Source organism: Eupeodes corollae, chromosome 2 (genome assembly GCF_945859685.1).
Source record: "Eupeodes corollae chromosome 2, idEupCoro1.1, whole genome shotgun sequence".
In the NCBI taxonomy this organism is placed as follows: domain Eukaryota; kingdom Metazoa; phylum Arthropoda; class Insecta; order Diptera; family Syrphidae; genus Eupeodes; species Eupeodes corollae.
Genome location: NC_079148.1, coordinates 96,836,322 through 96,847,440, shown reverse-complemented (window position 1 = coordinate 96,847,440; position 11,119 = coordinate 96,836,322). Strand labels below are relative to the sequence as shown.

The 11,119-nt window shown below is 33.6% G+C and overlaps 2 protein-coding genes across 3 annotated transcripts; one reads left to right on the top strand and one right to left on the bottom strand.

The window, feature by feature from the left end:
- Window positions 1-972: 972 nt before the first annotated feature.
- On the top strand, window positions 973-2,892 carry LOC129944365 (5'-nucleotidase domain-containing protein 1). 2 transcript variants are annotated; one of them, XM_056053743.1, is made up of 2 exons: window positions 973-1,267; window positions 1,377-2,892. In XM_056053743.1, exon 2 carries the CDS (start codon window positions 1,408-1,410, stop codon window positions 2,707-2,709), a length of 1,302 nt encoding a protein of 433 aa, XP_055909718.1. In that variant the 5' UTR covers window positions 973-1,267; window positions 1,377-1,407; the 3' UTR covers window positions 2,710-2,892. The 2 variants fall into 2 exon arrangements, with proteins under 2 accessions (XP_055909718.1, XP_055909719.1); XM_056053744.1 differs by having other exon boundaries at window positions 1,177-1,306.
- Window positions 2,852-9,651, bottom strand: LOC129944366 (acetyl-CoA acetyltransferase, cytosolic). Its single transcript, XM_056053745.1, has 6 exons — window positions 9,464-9,651; window positions 9,132-9,253; window positions 8,936-9,048; window positions 8,450-8,879; window positions 3,266-3,451; window positions 2,852-3,196 (listed from the first exon to the last, which is right to left on the bottom strand). The coding sequence occupies exons 1-6, from the start codon at window positions 9,510-9,512 to the stop codon at window positions 2,915-2,917; spliced, it is 1,182 nt and encodes a 393-aa protein (XP_055909720.1). The 5' UTR covers window positions 9,513-9,651; the 3' UTR covers window positions 2,852-2,914.
- Between the last annotated feature and the right edge of the window lie 1,468 nt (window positions 9,652-11,119).

Below are 11,119 nucleotides of genomic sequence, written 5' to 3'. Positions count from 1 at the left end.
AGGAATATTTTCACAACTTTTATCCCCATGTTAGTTTCAATGTGCTATGAGTTTATCTCTATATATTAATATCATGTTGAATTCCTCCTTAACTAGCACATTTATTGAATTAAACCTACGTTTTTCTTACTGTCTTAGTTACAGTTGAAGCTTGATTGTCAAATAATTGGAAATGGTTTGAAAACTTAATAATTTCATCACACCTAATCACAATCTTTTTCGCTAAGAAATTTGATTCATAATTTAAAATCATTTCTTTTTACTTTTACAATTACAAAGTCTATTGTCTAATTTATATTTCAATCGAAAATCTTCATTCCTCATTGCCATTTGATTAAAACGATTTTTGCACTTTTTAAACTATTTAAATTATTCACAAATTCAATAAAACCATCCATAATTTATAAAAATTATGAAAAGATTTCTCTTTCTTTCTCTCTTTACACTTTCTTTCTCACTCTTTTTTAAATATCATAATGATTTTGATACTAAAACGGCTGTGTATCGGTTCTGATACTCCTATGAACCAGTTTTAGCTTATTACGCTTCTAACACTCGTGTATTTGTTTAAAAATAAAAATCAGTTTACGCCGTAGATAATAGGAGTTATTAAATAAGTCTGATATTGTTTATTTTCTCGCTAATCTGCTTTCTTCTACGGTGTAGTAAAGCAAACGTAAAATTGCAGACATTTTGTTTTATAAATAACAATTTTTTGACTTTGCCTAACCCTTCGTTATTCCACTTTATTATTATTAATTTATTAATAATGATGTTTGCTTCACAACCTCCTTGGAACTTATTTACTATCTTTAAATTTTGCGTTTGCAAGAAGTTTTGAATGCAGCAAATTACTAAATTAAGCGCTGAACTTTCAACAATTTCAATTTTGGAACGTACCCAGTAATCAGCATTGCCAAAAGCCCACCAAATAGGATTAGAAAACAAACGCACCACTGAACATCAAGGCTACTCCAAAATGTATTTCAAGCATATGTTTCCTCAATATTTCGAATTTATGATTATGACGTAGAACTTTATACCGATAATTCCCTTGCTCCGACAATTGACAAGTAAAACTAATTTAATCTTTATTAATTAGATAATGAAGTGTAACTAACATTGCCAGTTCTTTTACAATTAAATTAGTGTAATTCCTATAAAACCATGAATGTAAACAAACTCCCTCTCCTACTGTCGTCATCTTATTTTCCTTGGTTATCATTACGTAACGAACTGTTTAGCTGCTCGATAAACAACATTCAGCGTAAGTTTACCAGTGCTCGTTGTCTTGTTGATTCCTTCGGTAGCAACCCTCAACCACTTACGAACTATCACTTGAGCTTGACGAATTGCATTTCCAATTCAAATTATAGGCATTTGTCCAGATATTCGGCAAGCACCATTATGCGTCCTCATTCGAAATCATTTTCTTTCAACGACTACGATGTCATCGGATTTGACCTGGATGGAACTATATTGAGATACAATCTGGACGAAATGGTTCCCCTGGAATATGAACTTCTCTGTCAATTCCTAGTTGAGCACAAGGGATATTCAAAAAACCTGTCGCGACTCCTAGACAAACCGGATGATATAGATTTTCTGCAAAAGGGTCTATTTCTCGACGCAGAACGTGGAAATCTTCTGAAGTTGGACAATAATGGATGTATCCTCAGAGCTAATCACGGAACGAGGGCTATGACTGATTCAGAAATTGTGGCTGTTTATGGTGAGGAAAGGAAGTGGTCTGTGACAACACAGTTTATAAATGAACCCTTATGCGCATGGAATGGTCCGTTGGCGGAAAAATTGCGCTCTTTACTAGACTATTTTGATATTAGCGTTAGTTTGGTTTTCGCAAATGCTATTGATGAGGTAGACGCCTGTAAAAAGTCAGACCACATAAACGAGAAGGCTTCTTATAATGTGTGGGCTGATATTCTAGAAGGCCTAATACATATTTACACGAGGGAGAATTTTAGCAACGGAAAGAGCGGTTATTTTGAAAAACTGAAAAGCGATCCAGATCGGTTTCTACTTAAAACAAGCCCAGTTGTGATCGACTGGCTCCGAGAACTAAAAGCTTCGAACAAAAAACTGTTTCTTTTAACTGGTTCGCATATAGATTTTGCTAATTTCACAGCCTCGTATGCGCTCGGCGACAATTGGAGAGATTTATTTGATGTTGTGATATGTTTTGCCAGAAAACCCGGTTTTTTCCATGGTTCGAGAGAGTTTCACCAAATAGAAGGCTTCCAAGAAACTGACCCGATAGCCTTAGACGGGGAGTTGCATTTGAATAAAGTGTATTCCATGGGAAACTGGAAACAGTTGCAGAAGTTTTTTGCACAAAGTATTGACATTGATGTGAGTAAGATTAATTCGTTGTACGTCGGAGACAACCTTATTCAAGATGTATACGCACCTGAAGCCCTGGCTGGCATGGATAGCGTTGCTATATCTGAAGAAATGCTCTCCGAGTCGGTCACGGATTCGTCAAACAATTTCAAAAACATAACTGCCTCGCGTTATTGGAATTCGTATTTCTATCACGACGGAATGCCAACACTATGGACGCATATAATAACCAAGCACTCGAAGATGTGTGTTCCAACGTTGGAACATGCAGCTACGAAGCCAATTGACTACAAATTTATGATGAGCAATGAATTTGGCTTTTATCCATCGCCACCGGTCGTAGAATAAACAAAACAGAAACACAAGCAAAGAGCACAAATATGCGCATTTCTACACTTAACACTATCGCTTTAGTAATTTAAGTAAAAAATAAATAATGCATCTTAGTTCATTAGAATAAAAAAGGAAAAAGAAAACACAATTTTGTAGCTAATTTTGAATAAATATATTTTATTGTTATGTTAATAGAAAGATGTTTTATGTGTAACAATATTTAAATACGTTCGACAGCCATGGCAATGCCCATGCCTCCTCCAATACACAAACTGGCGATACCCTTCTTTCCTCCAGTTCGTTCTAGGGCATACAGTAGGGTGACAAGAATTCGAGTACCTGAGGCAGCAATTGGATGACCCAATGCTATGGCTCCACCGTTTATATTTACTTTACTGGGGTCAATTTCGAGGCACTTGAGAACGGCTAAGGCTTGAGCGGAGAATGCTTCATTCAATTCGTACAGATCAACTTCCTCCTTGGTCCATCCAGCTTTAGCCAACTTAAAAGTAACATTTGTTGTTTTTTTTTAAATATAGCATAAAAGTTTTAACAAAATATGTTTACATACAACTGATTGAACTGCTTTCACGGGTCCAATGCCCATCACTGTAGGATCACAACCAGTCTGTGACCAAGCAACAATTTTCGCAAGGGGTTTTAGGGCACGTTTCTTGATTTCCACATCGGACATAAGAAGAACAGCAGCAGCTGAATCATTGACTCCAGATGCATTTGCTGGTGTTACAGTTCCATTCTTCAAGGGTTACAAAATATTGAATGTTTTAGATACAATTAATTAATTAACAAATAACTACATATACATAGAGTGGGTCATATTCATAGTTCCTTGATAAGTTCTGATTTTGGCTTTGCTAAATTAAACTTCAGTTTACGTTATTCATAGAAAATTTTAATTTTAAAACTACATATAATCTGGAGTCCAAAAATAAACACGACGGAACTTATGTTTACGTCAAAAATAAACAAACTGATTGAGAAAATTAATTTACGAGACATTTTATTCGAAAATTTTCAACCAAAAATTAAAATGTCAAAAGACTTAACATTGGGCAGGTTCAGGCGACATAAGGGACTTGAAAGTAAAGCAAGTTTCTAGCATCTGATTGGCCAGCTGCCAAAAAATTGCCTTCCAATCAAGGAAAGTTAGTCAAGAAAATTCACCCTAAAGGCCCAACTATAATAGGCATAAGCTAGCATATGCGCGCATAAATAAACGTCAAATACAAAGAATCTCAATGCGAGTGAACATAATGGAGTCTAGCTCCGTTTCGTTTAATTTTTCTCAGTTTCGTTAACTTAAGCACACTTAAGCAAGTGCGATCCCAGTCGCTCGCCGCATAAGTAAAATCTGACATGTAGGTACGTAAGCAAAATTGCAGTATGGCTATGTAGTAATTTCGCAAACTTAAGTGAATTTTCGTTGGGTTTTTGACATAAGCTTATGTTTGCTTATGCCTATCCTATTATAGTTGGGCCTTAACTATTAAGCCAAGTCTACTTTTAAGAAAACGACAGTTGATCATGTTTTTTTCATTCAACTAAAAGCTGAACTTTATTACTCTATGATTTAATTATTTTCTACACAGCTTGATTTAATGCTTTCTGAAAAAGGGTTCTTTGTCCATTTGGAAAAGAAATAAGTAGATAATATTTCTTTACAATACAAAATACTTGCTTGGGAGTGTTTTGTAGAAAATAATTTGTTTGGTACCTTTTGTGCTATGAATTTAAAGTAGAGGTTTGTGAAGTAAAGTTCTGAATTTAAATTGGTCCAAATTTACGTTCAAAAATGAAGTTGACTGCAAATGAAGTCGTTTATGTTGCTTTAATCTGCCCATTATATCAATATTTTGATATTTTGCTGGATGTTGGAATGCTACCAACTAACAGAAAACGAAGTTATACTTAACCCGTTCGGACCCCTTTGAAATAGATGAAGACGATTTGTATGAAAGGTATCGATTCTAGAAAAAAAAACTGTCAAGTTTATGATTGACCTTCTAAGTATTATAGATGGAAATTCAATGAAGTGTTTACTAATATCTGCGTGCTTCCAAGTCTTTAAAGCACCAGCGCGACTTCATAAAAATTTTCAACTAACAGCGAACAAAATAATTTAAACGGTTTTTAAGATTTTAGCGCTCCAGCTAACGCAATTAAACCTGTTTCTAACTAAACAGAGCTGGCAAATTCTTTAGCAGCTGTGTTTGTCTAACCCAGCTATACTCAACGGTTTAATAAATTCTTAAAATATCGAGTGACTGCAGAAAAACGTGAGAAAATATATCCTTTTGAGTTTTCAAAACGGAACCAACACTAGAACGTACAGAAGTGGACATTGTGTCACTTTACTCCTTTCAACGCCAGGAATAGTTTGCACAACTAAATGAAAAACAAAATGGAATCATTTTATTCAAATTTTGAATGGAAAATTCATAAACACAGCAGTGCAGGCATAATAAGGCAAGGAAACAACTTTGCAGACATATCTCGTTTTGATGATTAGGTACTTACATTTTGAATTTTAATTAGTGTGGTTGCAGTGAATTTTTAATTTGAATTTGTGTAAATAAAGAATAATTGCAGGAATTTCTTCTTTAGATCATTTCAAGATTAATGGGAAACAGAATATTTTGCTGTGCCAAACAAAACAACGCGACTGTTAAATATGCCATGAAAAAGTTATTTTAAAAAAGTGTAATATTGGTCATCATTTCAATCAACGAAACTTATTCTCCTGGAACACAATTAAAGATGTCATTACAACAGCAACAAAATGTGATGTCCTTGGTTTTATCTCAAGACTCTGTGGTAAGTAAGGAATCTTACGAAATTTGCTATACTCTTGGTAATCACATCAAACCGTTCACCGATCCAGAAATTGTCAAAGAATGTTTCGTAAGTGCTGCCGATAACCTGTTTGATAAATTTGGCAACAAAAACAAATATTATTCGAAATAAAAGAGCTACATGTGTGAGACGTATTGAAGGCATTTCCAAATATATTCGTTACAATTTAGTAGAAAACTTAAGGAACTGTATGTTTCTTAGCTTGGCTTTCGGGTCCAGCACTAATATTTCAGCAATATCTCAATGCTCGAGGTTTGTTAGATATTGCATAAAATTGAATTTTGGTTTAGAAGAATTTTTCAAATTCCTTCCGATTAAAAGTCAAATCCGGGGAATAGATTATCTTGATACAATTTCAAAGTTTCTGGAGCAAAATATTGATATTAAAAAAATCGTGGGTATATGTACAGATGGCTGTCCAACCATCACTGTCGAAATTTACAAGGACAAAATAACATAATTTCGCAGATGGCAAGTAAAATATTTTTCATAAAGAAATAAGAAGTAATCAGCTACAAAATTGTCCAACAATAGTAATGGCTACAAAGGACCTCATCGACATATCTGAAGAAAACTGCTCAACAATATTGAATTACTTAACAGCACTGTCAAAAGAATTTGAAAAAAGGTTTCATGATATCAGACAAATAAAAGAATTGCTGAACGCTCGTAGAAAACAAATGGCATCTGAAAACAACGACTATTTCACTGTTGTATTCTGTTTTAAATCAATATCAAGCAAAGTTTTTTTATGAGTTCGATTTCAAATCTTAAAGCTCTGTTTAAGGAAAAAAGGGAAAAAGTTTTATACTTAGAATTTTCGAGCATCGTTCCCGAAAAATCAATCGTCAAAAGAAGTTCACAGATTCTGCTGACATTATTTGGATCTACATTTGTTTGTGAATCTTCGTTTTTGAGAATGAAATATACAAAAAAAATTACCGTAACAAACTAATGGACTCCCACCTATGTAGATAATGTCATTAGGTTTGCATCGTGCAACAAACAAGATCTAAATTAAGTTCTTAAAATGTGTTTTCATTTACAAAAATCACATTCAAATATTTTCAAAATTATCATTGTAGCCCATTAAAAAAAAAGGTTGAGTATGGCTGGTCTAACCTATATGTTACAATCAGACTCCAGTTCAAATAGACTCGTGTTTAAAATATGACTATAAATATACCTCAGTTTGTTAAAGCGCAATATTAAGTTTAATTTATCTAAAGCACATATCTGTCTGTTCTTTAAGATTATTAAGTTTCCCACAAGCAACATTGCTTCTACCCATTTTTATAGCTTTGTCATTAATTCTACTACAAACCTATGCATGCATGCCAAAAAACACATTGTGGCCATTTGAATAGTTTTTGGTCGAGTTCTAAGTACAATTGAAGTTTAAAGCAAGAACAGATGTTTTTAAAAATTTGCTTAAATTTTGTTTAAATTTATATGCGCAAGTGAGATTGATGTCCATGCAAAAGGTGTTTCAATAAGAGTTTTCATTTTCATATTTGAGAAACGGAATATTTTTTTAATTACATATGTATATTTAATTGCAAAGAGAAGGTATGCCAACGAAAGTCGATGTCAGCTAAATGATGTTTTGAATATTTATTAAAATTTAATAACTTCACGAATTTTATATTTAAGGTATTAAACTCACAGTGGAACATAGGCATATACACCTTGTGGTGGTCCAGAGTGTAAAATAACTTTCGCATCTTAACTTGTAACACACCCTGTAACCACTAAATCGAAAACCTTGAAAAAGGATTATAAACAAATGATCATTAGAAACACACCCTTTTACTTTGCACTATGTTTTTGTTTTAAAGTACCTCGTAAGCTTAACATATTTAAGAAAAGAATCATGCGGATAGAAAAGATTTTGTATAGTCAATAGATCAGTTCAAGTTAAAGCGCACAAGGCATCACTGTACCATATTTCTTCATTGCACAAAACTTTATAAAAATAAATTACATATGTTATTGAATTTTAATAAATGATAAAGTTAAATATCATCTCTTCCAAAAATAACACGGTCATGAAACTTTTCTTGCAAAGTTGTGTTTGCTTCACTACTTGTGTGGCGCGTATTACCATGAATTTTAATTTGTTGTTGAAGCACGTATCATTTCATTTTTAGTAATAGGGTAGTTTTTAATTGTGAAATGACAAAAGATAGCAACTTCAAAGCCTGTTCAAAATCAAAGCTCTTATTGGAAAGCCACATAAAAACCCTTCTATTTATACTAATTTTCACCCTTGGAAACAAATTCGAACTAATCTTTTGTTGGAATCAATTTTATTTTTAGCTTAACTGAATGAAGTGGTATGGTCACCCTAAAGAAGCATGTGGACTTTAATAGAGAACAGGTGATTATAATTATCATTAAAATTAAATATCAATTAAGTGGTCAAGTCCTTATCTTTTATTCACATCATGTATGCCTATCAATAGGGTGTTGCTTTCCAAAATAACTTTTTATCAAACCTCTTGTGATTAAATTTCTACCAAAAAACTATTATAAACTAATCTTAATCGGTTTCTATATCAATATTTCCTTATATATTCTAATTTTAGAAGCTATCTTTTTTGTGATCACAATCTAACTAAACATTTATTTAGATTTAAGGTTGACAAATTTGCGCTTGCTACAGTGACCCGAAATATTTTACTTCTAACCTTTAAAAATTTAATGAATTCGAATGCGGAAGTAGGTACCCATATTGTTCTCTTCTCGCTTGTAAGATTTGCAAAATTGTAATCGGACTGAACCCATTTAGGAATATTAAAGAAATTTGAAACAAAACTAAGTACATAATGTAGTTTAAAAAAATATGTTGTATATACTTACTTAAGATAAATATACTTACTTCGACAAAAAATGGTTTCAATTTTGCAATAGACTCAAGTTTTACGTCCTTCTTAATGTATTCATCTTTATCAAATACAATGGTGCCTTTGCGATCAATAATTTCCACAGGTGCAATTTCCTTATCAAAATAACCATTTTCTTGTGCAGCCTGTGCTGTGTTCTGGGAACGAACTGCATTTTCATCTTGTTCGGCTCGGCTAATGCCATACTGAGTGGCTAGGTTTTCTGCCGTTACACCCATGTGAATGTTGAACATTGCATCGGTTAGGCCATCATTCAACATAGTATCGAGAAATGTTCCAGGTCCCATTTTAATGCCGTCGCGCATATGCATGACATGGGGGGCCTTCGACATACTTTCTTGTCCACCACATACGACAATAGAAGAATCACCTGACCGTATCGATTGATAGCCCAGAACAACAGACCTGTAAAATGGATAGTAGTCTAAGCGCTTGTATAATGTTGAACTTAGTTATCTCACTTCAAGCCTGAACCACAGAGCATGTTTATGCCATAGGCAGCCACATCGAGAGGAAGACCAGCCTTGAGTGATGCCTGCCTGGCTGGATTTTGACCTTGTCCAGCAGTAAGGGTCTACTCATTGTAGTGTAATATAATTCAAAATAATGAGCATAAGTTACAAGATATACAATCTATATTCTATACCCATCTATTACCTGTCCGAATATAACTTCATTAACATCGGTAGCTTCGGTGTTGGACCTTTTGAGAACTTCTCCGATCACAATGCTACCCAAATCTGATGCTTTCAGCTTGGAAAGCGTGCCATTGAAAGAACCTTAATTTAGAGAAAGTTTTTTTTTTATAACATTTGTAGAATTCATTAATTTGTTTATCAAATGGGATGGGTTTGACGTTGGAATTCTAATTCTATAAATCAGTCATTTATTTATCTCATTATTCAATAAATATAAATTAAATAGAACGCAAAAATCAACAATGTTACGAAACACAATACAGAAAGATGTATGCAAATTAATCTACGTACCTATTGGAGTGCGGGCGGCAGCAACGATGTATACTTCGGGCAAACTCATCTTATAAACAAACAACTAGAACCAGAACTAAGTAAAGGCAATTTAATTTATTTTGGAATGTGAAAGCTAAGCAATGCACAACAATCTTAAGCGAATCGCGTTTCTTGACTAAACTTACTAAACTACAACTTAAATAAAATTCACATTTTATATTTCAGAATTTCTCTTTTGCTATTCCTCAAAACTTAAATAAACTTTTACTTGTTGATGCCAAAGAGTATGTCATTTCGTTAGTTGAGTTAAGCAGATGATGTATAAAAGCTCTGTCAACATTTCGATAAACCGTCAAAAATTTTAGAGTGTGTTCTTAGGAGCTTTTCTCATTTTGTTGTTCTGAACATAGTTTGAACTGTCAAACTTAAATTCATCTTTTCCGCATTTAGAGCTTTAAATTCAATTGCCGTTTTTGTATACAAAATATAATTAAGTTATATCATATAGTTTTTTTTACGTCTCCCGTAGCCTCAAACCGGCGTCGGAAAAATTATTAATATATGTGAGTTAAATCGAAAAAAACTGCAATAGCTTAGTCGCCGTAACCACTAGCTACCACATCCGTAAAAAACTCTCCAGAGGTAAACTGGCAGAGGTAAACCGGCGAAGGTAGACTGGCTGAGATAAACCGGCGGAGGTAAACTGGCATAGGTAGACTGGCTGAGATAAATCGGAGGTTAACTGGCAGAGGTAGACTGGCGAAAGGTGAACTATCCCGCTTCGATAATATTACTATAATACTATTAATATTATTTAGTAACAAATAATTAAAAGTAACCTGGTAATTACAATTTCATATAGAGCCTTGCTGTGAGGACTATTAGCTCTGAAGTTTAAAAGAAAATCAATTTTTGTATTTAAGATTACAAATATGTATGAGTTCATTTACTGTTTGGATATTTTTTGAATTTGGAGTTTGGATGACTTCATTTATACGACTATTTGAGTCTTTGGAGAAAGAGTATAATTGTGTTTTTGTTTCTGTACAATTTTTTAATACATTTTCTAGATGGAGCATACAGCAGGGGTTTGTTTGTTGAGAAGATGTTCGTGTGTGAATGAAGTGTTTTCAAGCCTTAGCCGAACAAAATTTGTTATCTTTGTTTTTGGAGCGCTGGGATATCGGGGTTGAGATCTGTCAACATTGATTTTTCTACAGTGGTTATGGTATTAGTTCCAATCTTTTAACTGTTTGGTTTTCAATAAGTTTCGTATGGAGTTAGTTAGGTCATGTTTAGTAAAGATGTTAAAGTTGCATATGGGTGCATTATTAGTTGATTTGACAACACGGTCTGCTTCTTCGTTGCCGCGTATACCAATATGCACGGGAACCTACATAAGTTTGATAATTGGAATTTAAATAAGATGATTCCGGATTTCAGTTTTTAGGTAATCGTCTTTGTTTGGATTGGCGATAGCTTGTAATATGGCTATACTGTCGAAGCAGATAATTGTATTTCCGCTAGTCTTTGTTCCTGTTCATTTTGAAATTTTTCCCTTTTTTGTGTTTCAGTGCTACCAGAATTACGTTTTATGAGGATATTGTTAAAATTCTTAATTAGATTGGGGCGTATCCATAGAGAATTACTTAAGCCGTGATTTCTTGATCTGTA

Bases quoted from the DNA above. Each gene is read 5' to 3' on its own strand.
- LOC129944365 (XM_056053743.1), top strand. From the start codon at position 1,408: ATGCGTCCTCATTCGAAATCATTTTCTTTCAACGACTACGATGTCATC.
- LOC129944366 (XM_056053745.1), bottom strand. From the start codon at position 9,512: ATGAGTTTGCCCGAAGTATACATCGTTGCTGCCGCCCGCACTCCAATA. The intron at 9,049-9,131 runs GTAATAGATGGG...TACAATGAGTAG, and splicing joins ATGAAGTTATATTCGGACAG to ACCCTTACTGCTGGACAAGG. The intron at 8,880-8,935 runs GTGAGATAACTA...TCCATTTTACAG, and splicing joins CTCTGTGGTTCAGGCTTGAA to GTCTGTTGTTCTGGGCTATC.